Source organism: Parasteatoda tepidariorum, chromosome 10, assembly GCF_982258835.1.
Source record: "Parasteatoda tepidariorum strain Cologne lab strain chromosome 10, Ptep-v5.0, whole genome shotgun sequence".
NCBI classification, from domain to species: domain Eukaryota; kingdom Metazoa; phylum Arthropoda; class Arachnida; order Araneae; family Theridiidae; genus Parasteatoda; species Parasteatoda tepidariorum.
In genome coordinates, this window is record NC_141764.1 from 88,917,142 (window position 1) to 88,942,383 (window position 25,242).

The 25,242-nt window shown below is 32.5% G+C and overlaps 1 protein-coding gene across 3 annotated transcripts; it reads right to left on the reverse strand.

The window, feature by feature from the left end:
* Positions 1 to 11,690: 11,690 nt before the first annotated feature.
* Positions 11,691 to 24,657, reverse strand: LOC107449882 (uncharacterized). 3 transcript variants are annotated; one of them, XM_016065550.5, is made up of 7 exons: positions 24,458 to 24,657; positions 22,708 to 22,774; positions 20,885 to 20,970; positions 17,848 to 17,943; positions 15,837 to 15,914; positions 14,181 to 14,241; positions 11,691 to 12,631 (listed from the first exon to the last, which is right to left on the reverse strand). In XM_016065550.5, exons 2-7 carry the CDS (start codon positions 22,739 to 22,741, stop codon positions 12,621 to 12,623), a joined length of 366 nt encoding a protein of 121 aa, XP_015921036.3. In that variant the 5' UTR covers positions 22,742 to 22,774; positions 24,458 to 24,657; the 3' UTR covers positions 11,691 to 12,620. The 3 variants fall into 3 exon arrangements, with proteins under 3 accessions (XP_015921036.3, XP_015921032.3, XP_015921035.2); XM_016065546.4 differs by lacking the exon at positions 24,458 to 24,657 and adding an exon at positions 24,090 to 24,424; XM_016065549.4 differs by lacking the exons at positions 15,837 to 15,914; positions 24,458 to 24,657 and adding an exon at positions 24,090 to 24,308 and having other exon boundaries at positions 12,488 to 12,631.
* Positions 24,658 to 25,242: the final 585 nt, after the last annotated feature.

A 25,242-nucleotide genomic window follows, 5' to 3' on the forward strand; every position in this document is an offset into this window, starting at 1 on the left:
ATGATCCGTCTACCACTGAGGATATTTTACATCAGCATTGTGGTGGGTGCGAGTTGGATGTAGACTTCGTAAACCCGGTTCACCTCATTGGAAGGCGAATGTTCTATCACCTGAGCCACTACGGCTCTTCTATTCACAGAATCCCACCAATCTAAAAACGATTATCTCGCAAAATCATTATTTTTTATTTTCCGCACAAAATATTTATATTGTAGCTACAGCCTTTAAATTTGGTTAGTGGTTAAAATTTAATTTTAAGGAATCTTAACATTATTAAGGAACATTATTATTCAATTTAATCGGATTAATTAGGCATAAAAAATTTTATCGGTATTCAAAACTTTAGGTAAGTAATTTTTTTCTGGAGTATGTATTTTTTTATATACATTACCGTCGTTGAACAGCAGACCCAATTTTGGGTTTACGACAACTAATGTTCAAATCCGTAGTCTTGTAATTTTAAATCCAACCCAGAAGACAAGGGAGCTCCTGGATCAAGTATTGATGGAAATTTGCCCTCGTGGAAGAATTTTTGATGGAATATACCCACATCTGCGCCACATAGAGAGGAAGACTACGAAGACCTCCCACGGTTAGACTGACGGCAAGGAAACTCTAATCCATGATCCGTCTACCACTGAGGATATTTTACATCAGCATTGTGGTGGGTGCGAGTTGGATGTAGACTTCGTAAACCCGGTTCACCTCATTGGAAGGCGAATGTTCTATCACCTGAGCCACTACGGCTCTTCTATTCACAGAATCCCACCAATCTAAAAACGATTATCTCGCAAAATCATTATTTTTTATTTTCCGCACAAAATATTTATATTGTAGCTACAGCCTTTAAATTTGGTTAGTGGTTAAAATTTAATTTTAAGGAATCTTAACATTATTAAGGAACATTATTATTCAATTTAATCGGATTAATTAGACATAAAAAATTTTATCGGTATTCAAAACTTTAGGTAAGTAATTTTTTTCTGGAGTATGTATTTTTTTATATACATTACCGTCGTTGAACAGCAGACCCAATTTTGGGTTTACGACAACCAATGTTCAAATCCGTAGTCTTGTAATTTTAAATCCAACCCAGAAGACAAGGGAACTCCTCTAATCCATGATCCTTAACCCATGATCCTCTAATCCATGATCCTCTAATCCATGAATCTAAGGGAACAACTCTAATCCATGATCCGTCTACCACTGAGGATATTTTACATCAGCATTGTGGTGGGTGCGAGTTGGATGTAGACTTCGTAAATCGTATGAAGACTACGAAGACCTCCCACGGTTAGACTGACGGCAAGGAAACTCTAATCCTCCCACGGTTAGACTGACGGCAAGGAAACTCTAATCCATGATCCGTCTACCACTGAGGATATTTTACATCAGCATTGTGGTGGGTGCGAGTTGGATGTAGACTTCGTAAACCCGGTTCACCTCATTGGAAGGCGAATGTTTTATCACCTGAGCCACTACGGCTCTTCTATTCACAGAATCCCACCAATCTAAAAACGATTATCTCGCAAAATCATTATTTTTTATTTTCCGCACAAAATATTTCTATTGTAGCTACAGCCTTTAAATTTGGTTAATGGTTAAAATTTAATTTTAAGGAATCTTAACATTATTAAGGAACATTATTATTCAATTTAATCGGATTAATTAGGCATAAAAAATTTTATCGGTATTCAAAACTTTAGGTAAGTAATTTTTTTCTGGAGTATGTATTTTTTTATATACATTACCGTCGTTGAACAGCAGACCCAATTTTGGGTTTACGACAACTAATGTTCAAATCCGTAGTCTTGTAATTTTAAATCCAACCCAGAAGACAAGGGAACTCCTCTAATCCATGATCCTTAATCCATGATCCTCTAATCCATGATCCTCTAATCCATGAATCTAAGGGAACAACTCTAATCCATGATCCGTCTACCACTGAGGATATTTTACATCAGCATTGTGGTGGGTGCGAGTTGGATGTAGACTTCGTAAATCGTATGAAGACTACGAAGACCTCCCACGGTTAGACTGACGGCAAGGAAACTCTAATCCTCCCACGGTTAGACTGACGGCAAGGAAACTCTAATCCATGATCCGTCTACCACTGAGGATATTTTACATCAGCATTGTGGTGGGTGCGAGTTGGATGTAGACTTCGTAAACCCGGTTCACCTCATTGGAAGGCGAATGTTTTATCACCTGAGCCACTACGGCTCTTCTATTCACAGAATCCCACCAATCTAAAAACGATTATCTCGCAAAATCATTATTTTTTATTTTCCGCACAAAATATTTCTATTGTAGCTACAGCCTTTAAATTTGGTTAATGGTTAAAATTTAATTTTAAGGAATCTTAACATTATTAAGGAACATTATTATTCAATTTAATCGGATTAATTAGGCATAAAAAATTTTATCGGTATTCAAAACTTTAGGTAAGTAATTTTTTTCTGGAGTATGTATTTTTTTATATACATTACCGTCGTTGAACAGCAGACCCAATTTTGGGTTTACGACAACTAATGTTCAAATCCGTAGTCTTGTAATTTTAAATCCAACCCAGAAGACAAGGGAACTCCTGGATCAAGTATTGATGGAAATTTGCCTTCGTGGAAGAATTTTTGATGGAATATACCCACATCTGCGCCACATAGAAAGGAAGACTACGAAGACCTCCCACGGTTAGACTGACGGCAAGGAAACTCTAATCCATGATCCGTCTACCACTGAGGATATTTTACATCAGCATTGTGGTGGGTGCGAGTTGGATGTAGACTTCGTAAACCCGGTTCACCTCATTGGAAGGCGAATGTTCTATCACCTGAGCCACTACGGCTCTTCTATTCACAGAATCCCACCAATCTAAAAACGATTATCTCGCAAAATCATTATTTTTTATTTTCCGCACAAAATATTTATATTGTAGCTACAGCCTTTAAATTTGGTTAGTGGTTAAAATTTAATTTTAAGGAATCTTAACATTATTAAGGAACATTATTATTCAATTTAATCGGATTAATTAGGCATAAAAAATTTTATCGGTATTCAAAACTTTAGGTAAGTAATTTTTTTCTGGAGTATGTATTTTTTTATATACATTACCGTCGTTGAACAGCAGACCCAATTTTGGGTTTACGACAACTAATGTTCAAATCCGTAGTCTTGTAATTTTAAATCCAACCCAGAAGACAAGGGAGCTCCTGGATCAAGTATTGATGGAAATTTGCCCTCGTGGAAGAATTTTTGATGGAATATACCCACATCTGCGCCACATAGAGAGGAAGACTACGAAGACCTCCCACGGTTAGACTGACGGCAAGGAAACTCTAATCCATGATCCGTCTACCACTGAGGATATTTTACATCAGCATTGTGGTGGGTGCGAGTTGGATGTAGACTTCGTAAACCCGGTTCACCTCATTGGAAGGCGAATGTTCTATCACCTGAGCCACTACGGCTCTTCTATTCACAGAATCCCACCAATCTAAAAACGATTATCTCGCAAAATCATTATTTTTTATTTTCCGCACAAAATATTTCTATTGTAGCTACAGCCTTTAAATTTGGTTAGTGGTTAAAATTTAATTTTAAGGAATCTTAACATTATTAAGGAACATTATTATTCAATTTAATCGGATTAATTAGGCATAAAAAATTTTATCGGTATTCAAAACTTTAGGTAAGTAATTTTTTTCTGGAGTATGTATTTTTTTATATACATTACCGTCGTTGAACAGCAGACCCAATTTTGGGTTTACGACAACTAATGTTCAAATCCGTAGTCTTGTAATTTTAAATCCAACCCAGAAGACAAGGGAACTCCTCTAATCCATGATCCTTAACCCATGATCCTCTAATCCATGATCCTCTAATCCATGAATCTAAGGGAACAACTCTAATCCATGATCCGTCTACCACTGAGGATATTTTACATCAGCATTGTGGTGGGTGCGAGTTGGATGTAGACTTCGTAAATCGTATGAAGACTACGAAGACCTCCCACGGTTAGACTGACGGCAAGGAAACTCTAATCCTCCCACGGTTAGACTGACGGCAAGGAAACTCTAATCCATGATCCGTCTACCACTGAGGATATTTTACATCAGCATTGTGGTGGGTGCGAGTTGGATGTAGACTTCGTAAACCCGGTTCACCTCATTGGAAGGCGAATGTTTTATCACCTGAGCCACTACGGCTCTTCTATTCACAGAATCCCACCAATCTAAAAACGATTATCTCGCAAAATCATTATTTTTTATTTTCCGCACAAAATATTTCTATTGTAGCTACAGCCTTTAAATTTGGTTAATGGTTAAAATTTAATTTTAAGGAATCTTAACATTATTAAGGAACATTATTATTCAATTTAATCGGATTAATTAGGCATAAAAAATTTTATCGGTATTCAAAACTTTAGGTAAGTAATTTTTTTCTGGAGTATGTATTTTTTTATATACATTACCGTCGTTGAACAGCAGACCCAATTTTGGGTTTACGACAACTAATGTTCAAATCCGTAGTCTTGTAATTTTAAATCCAACCCAGAAGACAAGGGAACTCCTCTAATCCATGATCCTTAATCCATGATCCTCTAATCCATGATCCTCTAATCCATGAATCTAAGGGAACAACTCTAATCCATGATCCGTCTACCACTGAGGATATTTTACATCAGCATTGTGGTGGGTGCGAGTTGGATGTAGACTTCGTAAATCGTATGAAGACTACGAAGACCTCCCACGGTTAGACTGACGGCAAGGAAACTCTAATCCTCCCACGGTTAGACTGACGGCAAGGAAACTCTAATCCATGATCCGTCTACCACTGAGGATATTTTACATCAGCATTGTGGTGGGTGCGAGTTGGATGTAGACTTCGTAAACCCGGTTCACCTCATTGGAAGGCGAATGTTTTATCACCTGAGCCACTACGGCTCTTCTATTCACAGAATCCCACCAATCTAAAAACGATTATCTCGCAAAATCATTATTTTTTATTTTCCGCACAAAATATTTCTATTGTAGCTACAGCCTTTAAATTTGGTTAATGGTTAAAATTTAATTTTAAGGAATCTTAACATTATTAAGGAACATTATTATTCAATTTAATCGGATTAATTAGGCATAAAAAATTTTATCGGTATTCAAAACTTTAGGTAAGTAATTTTTTTCTGGAGTATGTATTTTTTTATATACATTACCGTCGTTGAACAGCAGACCCAATTTTGGGTTTACGACAACTAATGTTCAAATCCGTAGTCTTGTAATTTTAAATCCAACCCAGAAGACAAGGGAACTCCTCTAATCCATGATCCTTAATCCATGATCCTCTAATCCATGATCCTCTAATCCATGAATCTAAGGGAACAACTCTAATCCATGATCCGTCTACCACTGAGGATATTTTACATCAGCATTGTGGTGGGTGCGAGTTGGATGTAGACTTCGTAAATCGTATGAAGACTACGAAGACCTCCCACGGTTAGACTGACGGCAAGGAAACTCTAATCCTCCCACGGTTAGACTGACGGCAAGGAAACTCTAATCCATGATCCGTCTACCACTGAGGATATTTTACATCAGCATTGTGGTGGGTGCGAGTTGGATGTAGACTTCGTAAACCCGGTTCACCTCATTGGAAGGCGAATGTTTTATCACCTGAGCCACTACGGCTCTTCTATTCACAGAATCCCACCAATCTAAAAACGATTATCTCGCAAAATCATTATTTTTTATTTTCCGCACAAAATATTTCTATTGTAGCTACAGCCTTTAAATTTGGTTAATGGTTAAAATTTAATTTTAAGGAATCTTAACATTATTAAGGAACATTATTATTCAATTTAATCGGATTAATTAGGCATAAAAAATTTTATCGGTATTCAAAACTTTAGGTAAGTAATTTTTTTCTGGAGTATGTATTTTTTTATATACATTACCGTCGTTGAACAGCAGACCCAATTTTGGGTTTACGACAACTAATGTTCAAATCCGTAGTCTTGTAATTTTAAATCCAACCCAGAAGACAAGGGAACTCCTCTAATCCATGATCCTTAATCCATGATCCTCTAATCCATGATCCTCTAATCCATGAATCTAAGGGAACAACTCTAATCCATGATCCGTCTACCACTGAGGATATTTTACATCAGCATTGTGGTGGGTGCGAGTTGGATGTAGACTTCGTAAATCGTATGAAGACTACGAAGACCTCCCACGGTTAGACTGACGGCAAGGAAACTCTAATCCTCCCACGGTTAGACTGACGGCAAGGAAACTCTAATCCATGATCCGTCTACCACTGAGGATATTTTACATCAGCATTGTGGTGGGTGCGAGTTGGATGTAGACTTCGTAAACCCGGTTCACCTCATTGGAAGGCGAATGTTTTATCACCTGAGCCACTACGGCTCTTCTATTCACAGAATCCCACCAATCTAAAAACGATTATCTCGCAAAATCATTATTTTTTATTTTCCGCACAAAATATTTCTATTGTAGCTACAGCCTTTAAATTTGGTTAATGGTTAAAATTTAATTTTAAGGAATCTTAACATTATTAAGGAACATTATTATTCAATTTAATCGGATTAATTAGGCATAAAAAATTTTATCGGTATTCAAAACTTTAGGTAAGTAATTTTTTTCTGGAGTATGTATTTTTTTATATACATTACCGTCGTTGAACAGCAGACCCAATTTTGGGTTTACGACAACTAATGTTCAAATCCGTAGTCTTGTAATTTTAAATCCAACCCAGAAGACAAGGGAACTCCTCTAATCCATGATCCTTAATCCATGATCCTCTAATCCATGATCCTCTAATCCATGAATCTAAGGGAACAACTCTAATCCATGATCCGTCTACCACTGAGGATATTTTACATCAGCATTGTGGTGGGTGCGAGTTGGATGTAGACTTCGTAAACCCGGTTCACCTCATTGGAAGGCGAATGTTTTATCACCTGAGCCACTACGGCTCTTCTATTCACAGAATCCCACCAATCTAAAAACGATTATCTCGCAAAATCATTATTTTTTATTTTCCGCACAAAATATTTCTATTGTAGCTACAGCCTTTAAATTTGGTTAATGGTTAAAATTTAATTTTAAGGAATCTTAACATTATTAAGGAACATTATTATTCAATTTAATCGGATTAATTAGGCATAAAAAATTTTATCGGTATTCAAAACTTTAGGTAAGTAATTTTTTTCTGGAGTATGTATTTTTTTATATACATTACCGTCGTTGAACATTGATGTATTTTTTTATATACATTAGCGTCGTTATACCCACATCTGCGCCACATAGAGAGGAAGACTACGAAGACCTCCCACGGTTAGACTGACGGCAAGGAAACTCTAATCCATGATCCGTCTACCACTGAGGATATTTTACATCAGCATTGTGGTGGGTGCGAGTTGGATGTAGACTTCGTAAATCGTATGAAGACTACGAAGACCTCCCACGGTTAGACTGACGGCAAGGAAACTCTAATCCATGATCCGTCTACCACTGAGGATATTTTACATCAGCATTGTGGTGGGTGCGAGTTGGATGTAGACTTCGTAAACCCGGTTCACCTCATTGGAAGGCGAATGTTCTATCACCTGAGCCACTACGGCTCTTCTATTCACAGAATCCCACCAATCTAAAAACGATTATCTCGCAAAATCATTATTTTTTATTTTCCGCACAAAATATTTCTATTGTAGCTACAGCCTTTAAATTTGGTTAGTGGTTAAAATTTAATTTTAAGGAATCTTAAAATTTGGTTTAAATTATGGAAATTTTTGTAACAACATTCCGAGAATTTTGCTTACAAAATTATTTTTAAAAAAATTTAAAAACATTATTTTTAGGAAATTTATTTTTAAAAAATTTACGTTTGCGTATTTTTAGGAAATTTATTTCTTTATTTCTAAAAAATTAGGAGTCACGTTTGTGAGAAAGGGAGTTCAAATCCAGGCAGCCGAAGACTCCCCGTGTAGTAAATGGTGACTGGTGCAGGTTAAATCTGTCAGGTCACAAAGTCTTCCAATTTTCCCATAACAAAGCAATATCTCTTGGTGGGGTACTGAATTGGAGAATGATGGTTCGCTGGTTAAGGTCAAAATTACGATCTGAGGACGAATGAATGGATGTATGAATGGGTCCGCCTTATAAACTAGTGTGACGTATGGGTGTGGCAAAAATTGAATTATTGGCCATAGATGGCGTCTCAGGAAAACAAGATCAATCGCACCTCCTCTGACTTAATGGCTGACGACAATAACAACAAGTACTATAAGGAATATATACATGTAGTACATACTGGTTTATTGAAGTAGTAATTTCGGAGAAAATGTTACTTTTCTATTGAAATTCGCGATTTTAACTGACAACGCAGGCAGCAATGTTAAGGACTGAAAGAAAAGTGTTTCACAAATTTCTAAAATTACCTTTAATACAGATAGAATAAAAAAATTAAATTGTTAATTCCTTCATTATGGAAGTAAAAAAAAAAAATAGGCATTTTTGTGATTTTAGGTCGATAAACGGGAAGTGGCCCTCTTAAAGAATTAGTTTCTTCTGTTATATCGTTATTAAATAAGTTATTAAATAATGTTACTCCATCATTATGAAAGAAATTTAAAAACAATAGATTCAATTGATTAGAACTTGAATTCTGCTTTAAGGCTTTATAACTCATTTATTAATTCAATTCAGTGATATCCTTAGGAATATTACTTTCTAACCAAATTATATTTATAAATGTTATTTCGTGATATCCTTAGAAATATTGTTACTTTCTAAACAGATGCCATTTGTGAATGTTATTTCGTGATATCCTTAGAAATATTGTTACTTTCTAAACAGATGCCATTTGTGAATGTTATTTCGTGATATCCTTAGAAATATTGTTACTTTCTAAACAGATGCCATTTGTGAATGTTATTCGGGGATATCCTTAGAAATATTGTTACTTTCTAAACAGATGCCATTTGTGAATGTTATTTCGTGATATCCTTAGAAATATTGTTACTTTCTAAACAGATGCCATTTGTGAATGTTATTCGGGGATATCCTTAGAAATATTGTTACTTTCTAAACAGATGCCATTTGTGAATATTATTCGGGGATATCCTTAGAAATATTGTTACTTTCTAAACAGATGCCATTTGAGAATGTTATTTCGTGATATCCTTAGAAATATTGTTACTTTCTAAACAGATGCCATTTGTGAATGTTATTCGGGGATATCCTTAGAAATATTAAAAATCTTTTCCTCTTGTTATTTAAAAACTGTTTGAAACTTTAAATCTTGTAGTACGTAGTAGTAGTAGTAGTTTTATTACGTCGCACTAGAGCTGCACAATGGGCAGTTGGCGACGGTCTGGGAAACATCCCCGAGGACATACCATCTCAATTTTGATCCTCTGCAGAGGGGATTGCACCCCCGCTTCGGCAGCCCGACGACCTGCTAGTGAAGTCGAATCATTTACAGTAGAACGAGGACCAATACCGCAAACCCTCGGTCCCTTCGTAGACTTATTCAAGAGGTCACCCTCCTGCACACTGACTGCAGCCAGTGATGCTTGACTTCGGTGTTATACTGGGAACGATCAGTCCACTGCAGGACTATCTTGTAGTAAGAAAAATATGTTTGAATAATGAAATTTCATTAATCATTCATAGAGAAGTCATTAATTAACTAATTTAATAGAAAAAAGAATAAATAACAAATAGTGAAGTAAGATTTGATTTCTGTTATCTTTAAAAGAGTATTACAAATTTGTAATTCTGGCATTATGATTTAGGATAATTAAGGGTATTTTGCAATGTAATTTTAAAAAATAAATGAAAATATAAAAATACTTTAAAATTCTTACCTCTATTCTCACCATTTGTAACATTTTAGAAAATGATATTTTCTAGGGATCGTTTAAAAGGTTGATGGAATATCATTACACTTTGTCCTGTTCAATTGTAATAGCCTTGAAATTCACTAAAAAAGTAGTTATGAGATGTCTATGTTTAGAATCTAATTAATTGCTTAATTTTTTGAAAAGTCATGCTCTGATTACTCTCGTAATGAGCTTATAAAACAAACATTCACTTAAATAAACGATTTCAACTTATTTTTTTCATTTAAACAAATTTTTCATTCATGGTTTGTGAACTAATTAAAAAAAAAAAATTTGTATTAGCCTGAAAAAGAATTAATTTCTGAAGATATGCAAAACAACTTATTTAGTTTCATTTATGTATTATTTTGGCATTATCAGCTAATGATTATATTTTTCAGAAAATAAGGCAAACATTTTATGCAAAGTTGAGTGTTAACATAGAATCCTAAGTTCATGTCTAAATGCTTGGAAACATTACAGATCTTCTCTCTTGGAACGAACAAAACTAATTAAATGACTGCATTTAATTCATTAAACAAGAAGTTTAATTAATTTACAAGAATGTTTGATATTTTAAGTCAGACTTTAAAAATATTAATTAAAATGCTTGTGCAAAAAAAAATACTAGCGACACTTTAAAGAAATTCGAAATTTCTGGAAGAATTTTAGTCTTTTGTAAACTATACAACATCATTTTACTTTGCCAAGTCTTAAAATTCTGTAGATCTTAGTGGTTAAAGATGCTATAGGACAATCTCTTTTTTTTTCTTTCTTTTTTTTAAGGGAAGAATGTTCCAATTGTATTTTATAGCAAGCATTTATGAGTAACTTTAGAAAGCCTCATAGGTAACCTTTTAAAACGTCAAACAATTTATAAATTTACAGGGATTCCTAGATTTCACCAATTGAAATCTTGCGGACCTCTAAAGGCACAAGATACCTTTATTTCTTATAGACATACAAAGTTTAAATTTATTCTGCAATAACACTGGGGAACAAATTTTTTGTTGCATTTATGCTAATACGTGATCCTACCTAATTTAGATGTGAACATTTCAAATCTGTTTGGGTCCTAAAAATATAGATTTTTTAAAATGGCATACTTAGTCTATTTTTTGTAGAAATGAACAAGTTTAAAAACGTTATATACATATATAACAGGGGATCGTGTAAATATGTTGCGAAAAACTTCTAGGAAAGTAAGGGCACATCAGGCTTAAAATTGCATTGAAACCCATGTCCAGAAATGTCGTCGCAAGCAGCTAGTTGAGCTTTCATATTATGACCTGTTCAGAAACATACGACGAAACAGTTCATAATAGGAAAGTGCCCCTAGCGGCGTATGATAACATAGCCGGGCATGGGTTGCTATAAAATTTGAATCCTGATGATGTGACCTAACTTCCCTAGAACTCTGTCGAGACATTTATGCGACTCCCTATTATATATAATACTTTTTTATTCGCTCATTTCGACAAAAAATAGACTAAAATTGTCATCTAAAAGAAACTATAGTTTAGAGAGAGAAACCGATTGCCGATTTGAAAAGAATGCAACTGAAAACAATATTGTTTCCCCTTATAATTCACTAAAACGTCATTTCAAACTTTCATTCTCTCAGCTGTTTAATTGTGTAAGATAGTGTGAAGTTTCGAACAATTACATTTTAAATCGAATTCATAACATTTTAAATTGAATTCGTGGCTGATTCTCCATTCATCTAAAATGTGATACTGATATAAGACGCAGTTTAACTGCATGTAGTGTATTAATAAAAACACGACAAGAAAAAATTACAAAATTTTTATTTTGAAGCATTTTAAAAGCTTGAATACAAGAATAAACAAGTAAAAACGCTTCACATTTCATTTTAAAAAATTATGAAACAATTTGCTTTTATTGCTTTATATTCTATATAAACTTATTGAAGATCAAAAGAAAAGTAATCTATTATATAATATTGACTGTTTCTATAGAAGTATTAAGTATTCCTATAAAAGTCTATGTAAATTAAGTTATCCAATCCAATTATAAAATATTACGAAGTTTTCAGAATTAATTCCTTAACGACCAATCAATTAATGTTTGTTAAAGCAAAAATGTATCTTATATTGGTTATATGAACTATTCCTTTTCTGTTTTTGGTAAATATTATACATGACTATTTTTTACGGCAAAAATAGTATTTAATTATAAACCGTAGTCGTGTTACCATTAGAAGTATAGACACTAGCATAACCAATTTAGCTTTTCTCAAATATTGCATTAAATATAACCATTTATAAAAATCAAAATTAATTTTCCAATTATTATTACAAGTTATATCTACATTTAAATACCTTTTAATTAACTTTGGCTCTTTAGCATTCACATAATCATTTTCCCTTTTTTTAAATAATGTATTAAATAATGCCATTTTTATATCAAACTTAGTTTTTAATTTTAACTTATATTACATTTGCGTTAATGTAAAAAGAGTTGTTATTCTAATATTTATAAACACCTAGTAATTTTTTAATACATTATAGTTAATGGAAATTTTAAAATACAATTTTATCTAGCTTTTGTCAGTAATTACTTTTAGGACAAATATGTATAATTTTAAAACATTAACTGAATGAAAAATACAGATACAAAGCACGTAAAAAATATCAAAAAAACTTTCAAAGATTTCTTAACAGCTATTGCCCTATTCCATCACTATCACATTAGACAATGCTCAAACTGTTCCTACAAATAAAATAAGAATCAGAAAACTTGTTATATTGTATAATATTTTTGAAGCTTATATTTGTCTTATTTTACATGCGTTAAAATCTGGATTTCGTTTCTTTTAAAGCAATTTTTTTCATATGTTTTTCATTCTAAAAAGTTGCCACTTTAGTAAATATAAGGATTGCCTGAATGAGAATTCAAATACAATAGCGATTGAAATGTTGCTTTTCAGGGTTATACACAAAAGTAAAAAGAGGAAACCTCAAATTACGTATAACCTAACAAAGGAGAGTACTAAAAGTGAATATAAAGTCGAGCAAAGATGGACGAGTCCAGTACATCCAATAATCTAATTTTTAGTGAAAGAAGGTATGCTTAGCTCGAACACTTATTATCAATTGATTACTTATATAGCAAACATATTAGTATATAGATTTTGATTATAGCAAACAATGTCTAGTACAAAACGCTGGGGGTAAATGGTATAAAAGTTTCAGTGATGGATCAGACATCGGATCTACGAGAACCCAACAAGAGTAAACGCCACTATCTCCCATGAATCCTTTATTACTCTTGACTTGATGAATTAAGAGATAATTTTAAAAGATGCGACTGATGACGTCTGTGCAACATTTTGTCTTACACGAGTCAAAAAAATTTACACAATCACCCTTCTACCACTACAAACTATACTATTTCACGTTCTTCAGTTCTGGGCGCAACTTTCTTAGCTCAACTTTCCATTAACTTTTAATGACTTGAATTTTCATTATTATTTACATTCAAACTTGTTAATTGGATATCTTCAAGCGACCCAAGAATCCTTTATTATTTTTCATGAATTAAGAAGTAATCCAAAAAAATTCGACTTATGACATCTGTGCGATCATTTTGTATTACACGAGTAAAAAAATTTCACAATCGCCCTCTACCACTACAAATCATACAATTTCACGTTGTTCTGTTCTGGACGCATACTTCTTAGCTCAACTTTGCATTAACTTTAAATGACCTGAATTTACTTTATTATTTACATTATGACATTTTTTACATTACTTTAACTTCACGCATTAATTTTACATTCACTTCTAAGCTTCTTGATTGAATACCTGCAAACGACGTCATCGTGGATAAATCGTAGCTTTCGTCGATTCAGAAGCCACTCACTTGACTCAAATTCTGCACACTCGCGTTACGTAGCTTACTGGTATCCAATTAAATTTGATTTAATTTGATAGAAAAAAAATTTTGTGAATAATTGGTTAGTTGTAGATTACTAGAAAAATTTTGCATTATCACGTAGCATCCCACAAGTTCCCGTTCTACGCAAGCTCTGCAGAGTACCGAGGTTGATCAGTTGTAAGTGTCGTGCATAGAATTTTCGTACATAAACATGCGATATGCAATGTTAAACCACCAACTCTTTTGCTACATGCGCATTCTGTAGAGCAAATTTATTACCTAAAATCCCCTGAATAATAGCACTACTATCGTAACTATATTTCTGACGCTGGCAAAATTGTCCCCTTTTTCATTTGAACAATCTTATATTTTCAATACGTACCTTGATTTTCTTTAGACTGTAAATATTTCCAGAACAATATAGCTCCCCAAGTAAAATACATCTGCAAATTATAAAAATAGAATTAATAACTTGCAAATAGTTTTACAACCAGAATGAGTCAGATGATTGTTAAAAAAATCGTACACTATCTCAATTGCATAAAAAAAAATTCTGTCCTGTGTCCTGTGAGATTACTGATGAATATGATAAACTAATAAGGAGAAATACTGTGCTTTTACTTAATGTTAAAAGCCAAGCAAATGTCCATATTTCATTGACCGAAAGAAATATATCTTCCTTAGCACATGTCGTTCATCAGACAAAACAAAACTTATTTGTTAATAGATGAATTCCTCCATTTTTACCGAATATAGTCAATTCAAATTTTCGTATATAGTATAACTGTGATTATTCGGAGATCTCATTCCGCTAATAAAATTGTGGTGCCAACATCTTTTTCTTAATTAATTTCATCAATTAACTTTGAAAATGAATATTTTTTAATATAGTGCTATGTAGTATTTAAGTGTGATTTTTTAGTATCAATTTTAGTTTATTCTGTCAATTGGGTATAAAGACTTTATTTTATTTTACAACTCACTTGCTTTGTTGTTCCAAATAGTGATACTCTCGTGCGAACTATTTGTGCAAAGCACCGTCTGAGTTTTTAGCCAATTACACTTAGTTTCGAAATTCATTCCTATACAAGCTATATGCATAAAAACATATAATTCTGTTGATTTATGTTTCATAATAATCATATAGTTAAACATAATTTGAATACATAACAAATCCATAATTTGAATATACGTAATTTTAATTTACTTCAACATAAAATCATAAAACTTTGCCAGTTAGTAATTTTAAATAAATTCCTCGAAATATTTAAACTTTTAAATAGGTTTAACAGAGTTGCTTTCCTTTAAACCATTAGATATGTTCCTCGACGTGGAACTTTTTGAGCCCGCTCAACACATGTTCAACTTTTGAGAAGTTTTTCGATCAGTGGTTAACGTTTTTTAATCCTTAACTGTTGATTTTTCGATTGATTCAATTCATAATTTCCACATAAATAAATGTTTTAAATATTCCTCTCAGAAAATTAATCTGCAGTAATAAAATTAAAATCTTAAAGAATAATAAAATACAATTCACGATCTTTACAAACTTGGGAACATTCCTATTGAGTGTAATAAAATCGTTCTTATTTAAATGAACCAATCAAATTCTCAATTTCCAAAAGTATATTTTAAACGTATTTTTATTTTGATAAAAAAGATACTGTCAATGCAGCGTTGGAAAATATTTTGTTTTATTATAAAAAGTTTGTTTTCAAAACATTTGAATTTTTCTCAAAATTATTTATTTATAACAAAAGAAGAAGGGAAGAATATCTCCACTCATCTCTTAAGGTGATAACTACTTAAACATTTCAGTTTGTTTTCGAACAGCTTCATCGGAACAGTTTGGAGTATGTTCCAAATGTTCCATATCGGAAACTGATCTAATATGCCTGTAATAAATGCAGAAGTATGACATTGAGAAAGTAACTAAATAAACTTGTTGCAAGCATTGTTAATATTTTTAGTTAAACTATACAAAAGTTCACGCAAGAAGAAATTAAAAATATCCTTTCAAACATAGGAAAAAACTTACTAGTAAAAACGCCATGAGTAAGAAAACAGTAGCAAATGAAAGCATCCAAGTTTTTGAAGGTAACTCATCAAAGTTGGACTGAATAAGGCAAAACATTAAATAAATCACTGTGATCTTTTAAAATAATTTTACTAAGCAAATTTACATTGTATATTATCGTGTACTTTTGACATTGATCTAAAACTAAAGTGGAAATCGCTATAAAACTTCCAATCCAACCAAAAGAAGAGAAAAAATCTTAATCATTACTTGTATGATGTATCCATGTAAAAAAGTGATAAAAGACGAATGTATAAAAACGTTAAGAAAAGTATTAAAAAATAGTACAGTTTTTACGTCTGACAATCTCTCAGTCGCTTATAACTAATTGCATAATTTCTGTTCCAAATAGAGATACAATATTTTTGTATCTATTTGGAACAGATTAATCAAATTATCCTTTTATTTAAATTTCTTTAATCGATTTTTATTTTTATTTAAATTTATTTAATATATAATAGATATTTAAATTTATTTAAATCGATAACAATAATTTAAAAATGGGAATTTAAATTAACCCAGTTTTTATAATTTTTCCCTTTCCAATTTCTTATAAATTTAAATAGATATGAATTGTTCGTTCATTATTCGAAAAAAATTTACGTAGTTTTACTTCGTGTATTTATATCAGTTTTGGTCACATTTCTTTACATTTATTATTGTTTTTCAAACCTAAAAATGCTTCTTTAAAATAATTACACAAAATAGCATTTGTTACATAAAAAGCCGTTTAGCAGCTTTATAAATACCAAATAATATTAGAATACTTCCTTTTAAGAACGAATATAACTATATTTATGAATTTAAAATGTTACAATCTGTTTACTCGTGCTTTTCTGGCATCTCTTTAGCGTATTAAAAAGTACTTATTCTTAAATTTTGTAAATAGTTTAAAGTATTTTTCATGTAAAAATTGCGAATTAAATTATTTTTTTATCAACTTACGTGTGTCAGAAATGAAATTTTTAAAATTTTGATATTTATAATACACTGGCTATTTCGTAAATTATCACCTGAATATTTTTCATCTCTTCCTCAAAAATTAGGTTTATTAAGTATACTCATCCAAAATAAAGTAGTAATAAATAAGAGAGATTATTAAAAGCAGCACCAATTTTCATATTGCAACCGAACTGGTTTTGATAGTTTTCACTCCGCCTGTCCCACTCGTGATTCGGTAGATGTTGATAACGTTTTTATTTTGTCAAGCAAAAATATTAATCAACGATACTTGAATGTGTTCTCTATTAGACTTCATATTTGACAAGGATTATGAAATTATGTATTAAGAGAAGTGATTACAGAGCGTCTTATATCGAGATGAGCCTGAGTCGCGGTGGCTCAGGGAATAGATCATTCACCTTCCAATGCGGTAAACCGGTTTCGAATCCCAGCGATGATTGATTGTTGCGAATTCCTCACCCGACTCGCACCGACCACGGTGCTGATGTAAAATATCCTCAGTGGTAAACGGATCTTGGGTTAGAATCCCTGTGCCATCAGGCTAATCGTGGGTGGTTTTCATGAATTTTTTCCCTCAGTGTCCGGAGAATGCGGGTTATTTCCAACACAATGCGGGTATCATAAATGCGGGTTAGTTCGATCGAAAGTCCTCCACGGAGGCAAATTTCGTCCAATACTTGATCCAGGAGTTCCCTTGTCTTCTGGATTGGGTTACAAATTACAAGGCTACGGAATTGAAAATTGAAAGTCTTAAACCCAAATTTGAATCTGTTATTCAACGACGGTTATAAAATGAATTATAGTAATAAGCCTGTTTAACAGAAAAAGAATAGATTCGATAAAATAGAATTAACAAACTTAAATTAAGGTACTGTGTAAGACACAATGAATAAGAATTTTTAAAAAAAATATGTTAACTATATTTTACTTGTAACGAATAAAACAAATTTATAACAACCATACCAATTAGCAATATTATCATATGTTGAATACTTAGAATTTGACTTACCCAGCAACTTGCAAATTCGTAAAATGATCCGGTCATTAGTAATCCTATAGTCACAGCAGTAAATCCAATCCACAATAAAACCTTATCGCACCGTTCCTAAAAATTTAAATTAAATATTAAAATCTTCAGTGTAATAACGCTTAGTCTTCAAAAAAATGAAGCAAATAGGTCAACTCAATCCTAAATTAGTTTTCTAATTATGTGCTGAAAGAAGAACTATTTATTTAATAATTCACTTCTCACCGTTTCCAGAAGTAAACAGCCGCTGAAAATTGAGTCATACGCAGGTAATTCAAATAAAGGGAATGTTCAGATTTCGTCAATTATCTCCAGAATCAATGTTTTTTTTTTTTTTTTAATTTAGGTCGAAATTTGGATTTAAAATAGGTTGTTATAATGCAAACAAAATGACTATTAATCAGTAATAATATAAACGCATTATAATTGTACATAACTCTCGTCGAAGTCGGGCGGTATGAAGCAGTGGTAACAAAAAAATAGAAGTATAGTTCCCTCCCAGTCTATTTTCAATGAATTACACACCTAATACCATGATTTCAGACATGAATTAAGATAGTTTAGATGTTCCTATGGCAATTTGCCCCCACTCTTTAAAAAACTGCTTTCAGGCCTAGAATGGTTGTAGATAAGGCTGTTGGCGGTTACGATTTGGGCTTCCATAGTGCTCCAAGCATGTTCTATGGTTGAAGACTGGAGTGTAGTGTTTGCTTATTCAGGGGTACACTTCGTCTTTATTTCTTTTAAGGCTGTTTTTCGTCGTATGAAATGATGCAAATAATATGCAATTAAATTACTAATTTGAATTTGCAACTGTTACTCATGACTGTAAGGTGAATCTTAGCCTATCTAAAGCCAGCGCTGTCTATGCTTATTCTGAAAAAGGCACAAAGCGGCAAAATGGAGAAAAGCCACAATTTTATAAAAATGAAAAGAGCTTGTGATCTAATTTTTCAATATTTAAAAACTCATACGAATTTGCAAAAACTGAGAATAAAGCAGTCATTTTGATAATTTTCCTCTAGGTGGGAAAATGTCACCAAATTGTTGATTTTTAAAAATGTTTTAATAACTTTTAAAATATTTAAGTTATTGGTCCGTCCTGAAGCCCATATAATTCTTAACGGCAAGATGATATATATAATTTAAAATCATTGCCTTGCTTCAATTGCAAGGTACTTAAACTGTGACTTTGTTATTTTCCATCGCGACAGTTCTTCGAAAAACCATGTTAAATGGACAATAGTACGCATCCACATCTGGCACTGATTTCTGAGAGTGACAAATTAAATGGCAAATTTCTGAGTTGTTAAGATATTCGCCAGATGGATTGGTCAACTAGATCTCCAAACTTTATAAAACCTGGTCTCGGAGGGTGATCTCGGGTGGGCTATTGCATATCTTTACCCCTACCGCTATCAATCAGGCTCGAAAACAGCGTTACCGAATACGAGGGACCAAGTGTCACAGGAACACCTAAACTGTCTTTATTGAGAATTATAGTGTAAAATATGTATATCATTGAAAATAGATAGGACAAAGACCATTTCCTCGATTGATCTTTTTTTTCGATTTTTTAGCTACTATTTTATACCGTGAGACTCAGATTAGTGTTATGCACCATCATGCGTATGTATTATAACTTCTGAATGGTTGTTTTGTTTGTATGTATCTTGTTCGTATCTATCCTCAAACTATAGTGTCGATCCTCGAATTTCGTTTAAGAGGAGGCTATACCAGGTGAGAAACTTTTCCTCGCAAATTCTCTTTTACCTCCATAGTAAATAAAAATTTAAAGTACAGAAAAAATGAGTTCAGGCAAACCTAGAGTAAGTCATGAAGTCTCAAATACTGGAAAAAAAATTTTGAAATAACACAAGAAAAACAAATTACGAGAAGATAACTTAGGATTATGCAGGAAATTCTCTTTCAATAATTTGTTTCCATTTTGATATTTTTAAAAAAAATTTCAATATTTGAAACTTCGTAGCGAACTCTAGGTTTGCCTGAACTAACTTTTTCCTTCTCTTAAATTTTAAGTTAGTTATGGAGGGAATGCAGAATTTGCGATGAAAAGTTTCTTCCGTGGTATTGCGTCTTCTTAAGAGAACGTTTAGTTGCGGAGAAACTTTTCATGGAAGATTCCGCTATATTTCGATTGATAATTTAAAATCTGAAATTTAGGAAAATAGTGAGTTAAAGTAAACTTAATAGCAAATCATAAAGTCTCAAACGCAGAAGAAATGATCTCAAAATATTTAAATGCAAATGAATTATTGCAAAATTACTTCTCCATTGCATAATCCCGAATAATCCTGTCATAATTTCAAACATTTTGGTATTTTTCTTACAGCGTTTGAAAGTTCATACGGTTTTACTCTAGATTTATCTGAGAGTACTTTGTCTTTATTTTAAATTAGTTATGTCGGTGATATAGAATTCACCAGGAAAGGTTTCTCCCGCCCTATAGTGTCTCCTTGAATTAGATGGGCTCTGTACGGAACTGGCAGAATCTGCAAATTCTCGTAATTTTGAGTACTAGTATATTTTTGCGTAATACTGTGACCTTTTATTTTAATTTCACAGCAAGGAGCCATGATGGCTCAGGTGGTGAAGCGTTCGCCTTAAAATGAAGTGAACCAGGTTCGAATTCCAGCGATGGCTGGTCGATATGAATTCCACATCCAGCTTGCACCGACCACAAAGCTGACATGAAATATCCTAAGTGGTAGACGGATCATGGGTTTGAGTCTCCTAGCCTTAGCCTAGCATCGTGGTTTTCCTCACCACGTAACGCGAATGCTGGTTATTTCCCTCAAAAAATCATGATCGAAGGTAAATTTTGCCCAATACTTGATCCAGGAGTTCCCTTGTCTTCTGGATTAGGTTCAAAATTACAAGGCTACGGAATAGAACATGAGCAGCCGTAAACCCGAAATTGGGTCGACTGTTCAACGACGGCTTTAAAATAAAATTTCACAGCAATGCTTTCACAAAACGAACTTTTAAAAAATATTACCTCTTCAACACCTCTGATCAGTCCTCGGCAAATGACACTGTATGATACTGAATAACACGCTATCAAGAAATAAAGTACCCGAACTTCTGCAAAAAGAGATATTAAACTTTTAAAAATCCGTTTAAAATCCAACATCAAGATTTTAATTTCAACAAATATTTCGTAGCAATTTCATTTATTTTTAAGAACACACAAGCAATTCAGGTGTAAATATATAACTTCATAATAAAATTAACGATCTCGTTTTTTTAACTGCATGATGAATTTACACAAAATATGCTTTTGATTAAAGTTTTCATATCTCTTTTAAGAACATGGATTAGTTTTTTTTTTTTAAAATAAGGGAATTTATTTATCGAAAAAGGATATTTATAACAACAGAAAATTCTCTAAAGAAGATTGGTGTTTTAAAATCCAACAAATTGAAAACATTTTTCTATTATAATATTCCAGACTTATTTTTACATAACAAATAGTTCCAAATCCAAGTTGCGTAATCATTAAATATTCTAAGTTCTGCATTTATATTAAACATTTCAGTCAAAAAAAAATTATATTAACCCTTTTCGTACTGCTGAAACAAAAATTATATTAACCCTTTTTTTACTGCTATACCAGAATGGCCTTATCATGCTAAGTGCGTAAGCAACAGGTTAAGTTAATGATTTTGTGACTCAAGAAAATACGTTCATAAATAATAATCAAGTTTATTAGCATTTTTTTAATTAATTCATTTACATGACAGGTTCGAAGCAAATACGAATGTATAAATTAATTCAAAATATGAAATATTTTTCTTTATGCTACAAAACCTACCAAGTATGTTTCGGGTGAGTACTATTGAAATTATATACATCAATAGTGGCTATAAAAAAAAAATTATGTTTCAAACTTTTAGAAACTAAATAAAAATATTACTGGGTCTTTTTAAACGCTTTATAACATTTGTTGCTTATCTAAAAAGTAATTTGAACATTTTTCTTAAAATCTAACAAGTAATAATCAAAACTAATAATTTCTGTTATTAATTTATCTGATTCTTTTTCTTAATTTATTATTCAAAACAAAACTCACACTTTAATAATAACATCCTGTCTTTAAATCTATTTTTAGTTCAAATATGCATTAATTAACCTTCTAACGTTTATCCCTGTAACTAAAAGTGAGAAAGCTAAATTTCCCTAAACCTACTTAACAGATCAATTATAATTACTAAGATTTTCCTTATTCCCAGAAACGAAACATTTTACGGATTTACTTTTTGAGATTTTCCCTAACTCCTATTGAGGAGCACAACGATTTTGTGTCAATATTGTTGTTGTTGTTGTTAATTTACGTCGCACTAGAGCTGCACAATGGGCTATTGGCGACGGTCTGGGAAACATCCCGGAAGATGATCCGAAGACATGCCATCACAATTTTGATCCTCTGCGGAGGGGATGGCACCCCCGCTCCGGTAGCCCGACGACCTGCGCGCGAAGTCGAGCACTTTACAGTAGCACAGTTTAACGAGGACCAATACCGCACACCCTCGGTCCCTACGCAGACTGATCCAAGTGGGTCACCCACCCGCACACTGACCGCAGCCAGTGATGCTTGACTTCGGTGATCTAATGAGAACCGTGTCTTAACGATCAGTCCACTGCGGGACTGTGTCAATATATATATATATATATATATATATATATATATATATATATATATATATATATATATATATATATATATATATATATATATATATATATATATATATATATATATATATATAATATATATATATATAATTTAAACAAATCATTAAACTTTTAAACTAAACTTACGACTTCCATCAGAAGCTAGACGAAAAAACGCCATGATAGACAAAGCACTTGAGAAACTGGTAAAAATCTGAAACATTTTATAAAAAATTTCAAAAAACAATTTTTTTTCAAATAAAACAGCTTATTACAAACAACTTTCAGAGATTTAATTCAACTTTCCCCCATAATGCTACTCCGTCATTACTTAGAGGAATCAGTTATGTTTACTCATTAATAAATATAACGGTCTTTAGCTCAATAACACATATAATTAATAAACAACAAATAAGCTACATTTAATGTAATAATAAGCTTTGCATGTAAATGCCCAGTTAACAAATGCAATTAAATTAATAAATACAAAATTGGATAACAAAAAATGTCACTTTTCACACTATTACTAAATAAACTCTTTGGCAAAAACTATTTAACGAGTTTTTATACTAAAGAAATGGGAGTTTAAAACTCAAAATTGTAAATGATGCAATAGGAACAAGTTTAATCTTAATCAAGTAAGTTAACCAAAATATGTTTTCAGAAGATCAATAGGTAACATGTTAAATTTATGATTAGATCCAATCATGTCAAAAGAACAATAAGAAAAGGAAATTCGATTCGCAAAACCTGTAAGTTCCATGTAAAATTTCCAATAAATATGAAAAATAACATTAAGTAAGGCAAGATTTGATGCTAATATTCTGAAATGCACTTTTAATATTTTTATCTGCTATATTGCAATTGAGACTAAGACATATTTTTCATAAACTTGGAATTTTGGAAGACTTTTTTTACCACTTCCCAAACTATATATATCTATATAAGTCTATACAACTATATATCTATATAAATGCCTATATTAATATCTATATATTCCAAATTGAAAATGGTTTGATATTTAAATAGTTGTGCTTTCAAGCAAACATTTTGAAAACTCATCAAATATAGAATAAAAATCTGTAAATCAAGATCAAATGAATGAATCAAACTGTGTTTGTGTTTCCATAAAATCACAAACAAGCATGTTATTATACGGCATCGGCATCTGTATTATGTCCAGACTTCAATCATATAAACCAAGAAGAGCTTAGAATTGTAAAAACTTAGAATTATAATTTACACACAAAGTCTCTGACAAATATTAAAAGTAACATTCTAAAACTTAAGTAATGCAAAGAGTAATGTTAATATTTTGAAATTTGCCTTAAATATTTTTATCTATCTGCGATATTACAACAGAACCTGTGATATTTTTCATTAATTTAGAATTCTGTTGAATTTTTTCTCCAACTTAGCTTATTGTTTCACATCAAAAATGTTTTTATATTTAAACACTTATATGTTTTAAGCCACAATTTTAGAAATTTATGAAGTATAGAGTAATATGCTTTAAATAAAATACTTACTAAAACAAACCGTGTAGTATAAATAAGTCCTTTTCTTAAAGAACAGCAACAGAAAAAACGACTATTGTTTTCCATTTTTTTGTGTACTTTGATAATAATTAATTGACATAAATTTATCCAAACAAAAGAAAAATGTATTGAAAAAACTTATTTTGCTACCAAATATTCAAAATTATAAGCTAAACGATTCATCATTTCTATCTACCAACATTGCATTCAGCACTAAAAAAAAATAATTAAAATAATTGATTTCTGAAATTAACGAAAACAAGCTTTAAAATCGGTGGTACCCAAGGTGCATACTAAATAGTTAGGACTCACTAGTGTTTGTAATTAATTTTTTTTATTGCTTTACTGGAATTACATACATTTACAGACTTGTGTGCTCATTTTTAGACTTATAAGCCTTTGTCAAGTTAAAGGACAGATAGAACAACTCAGAGAAGGACATCACGCAGAATACATGCAGGTTTACGACGGGTTTCAAACCCGCCACCTCCAACCTTCGCACAGCGTTCGGAGGGTGATACCGCTTGGCTTTTTATTGTAGATTGTAGAAAAGTGCGACGAGCAGTCTTGTTAGCCAATAGCTCTGTATTTCCATTAATAAAGCTTATGGTTGCTGCTAGATAATAGATGTTGTTGTTGTTGTTAATTTACGTCGCACTAGAGCTGCACAATGGGCTATTGGCGACGGTCTGGGAAACATCCCGGAGGATGATCCGAAGACATGCCATCACAATTTTGATCCTCTGCGGAGGGAATGGCACCCCCGCTTCGGAAGCCCGACGACCTGCGCGCGAAGTCGAGCACTTTACGGTAGCACAGGCTAGATAATAGAAGAAAGTTGCTGTAAAGAGTCAGAGACGATTTGTGGCCTTTGTAAAGGGATTGCTAGGTAGGTATTTTATTCACATCACACTAGATCTGCAGAATGGGCTATTGGCGACGTTCTGGGAAACATTCCCGAGGATGATCCGAAGTCCGAAGACATGACAACGCAATTTTGATCCCCCTGCAGAGGGGATGGCTCCTTCGCTTTGGTAGCCCGATAACCTGCTAGCAAACTCAAGTACTTTACGGTAAAACAGCTTAACAAGGACCGATACAGCGCACAATCGGTCCCTAGGTAGGATGAAAAAAGTGGTCACCA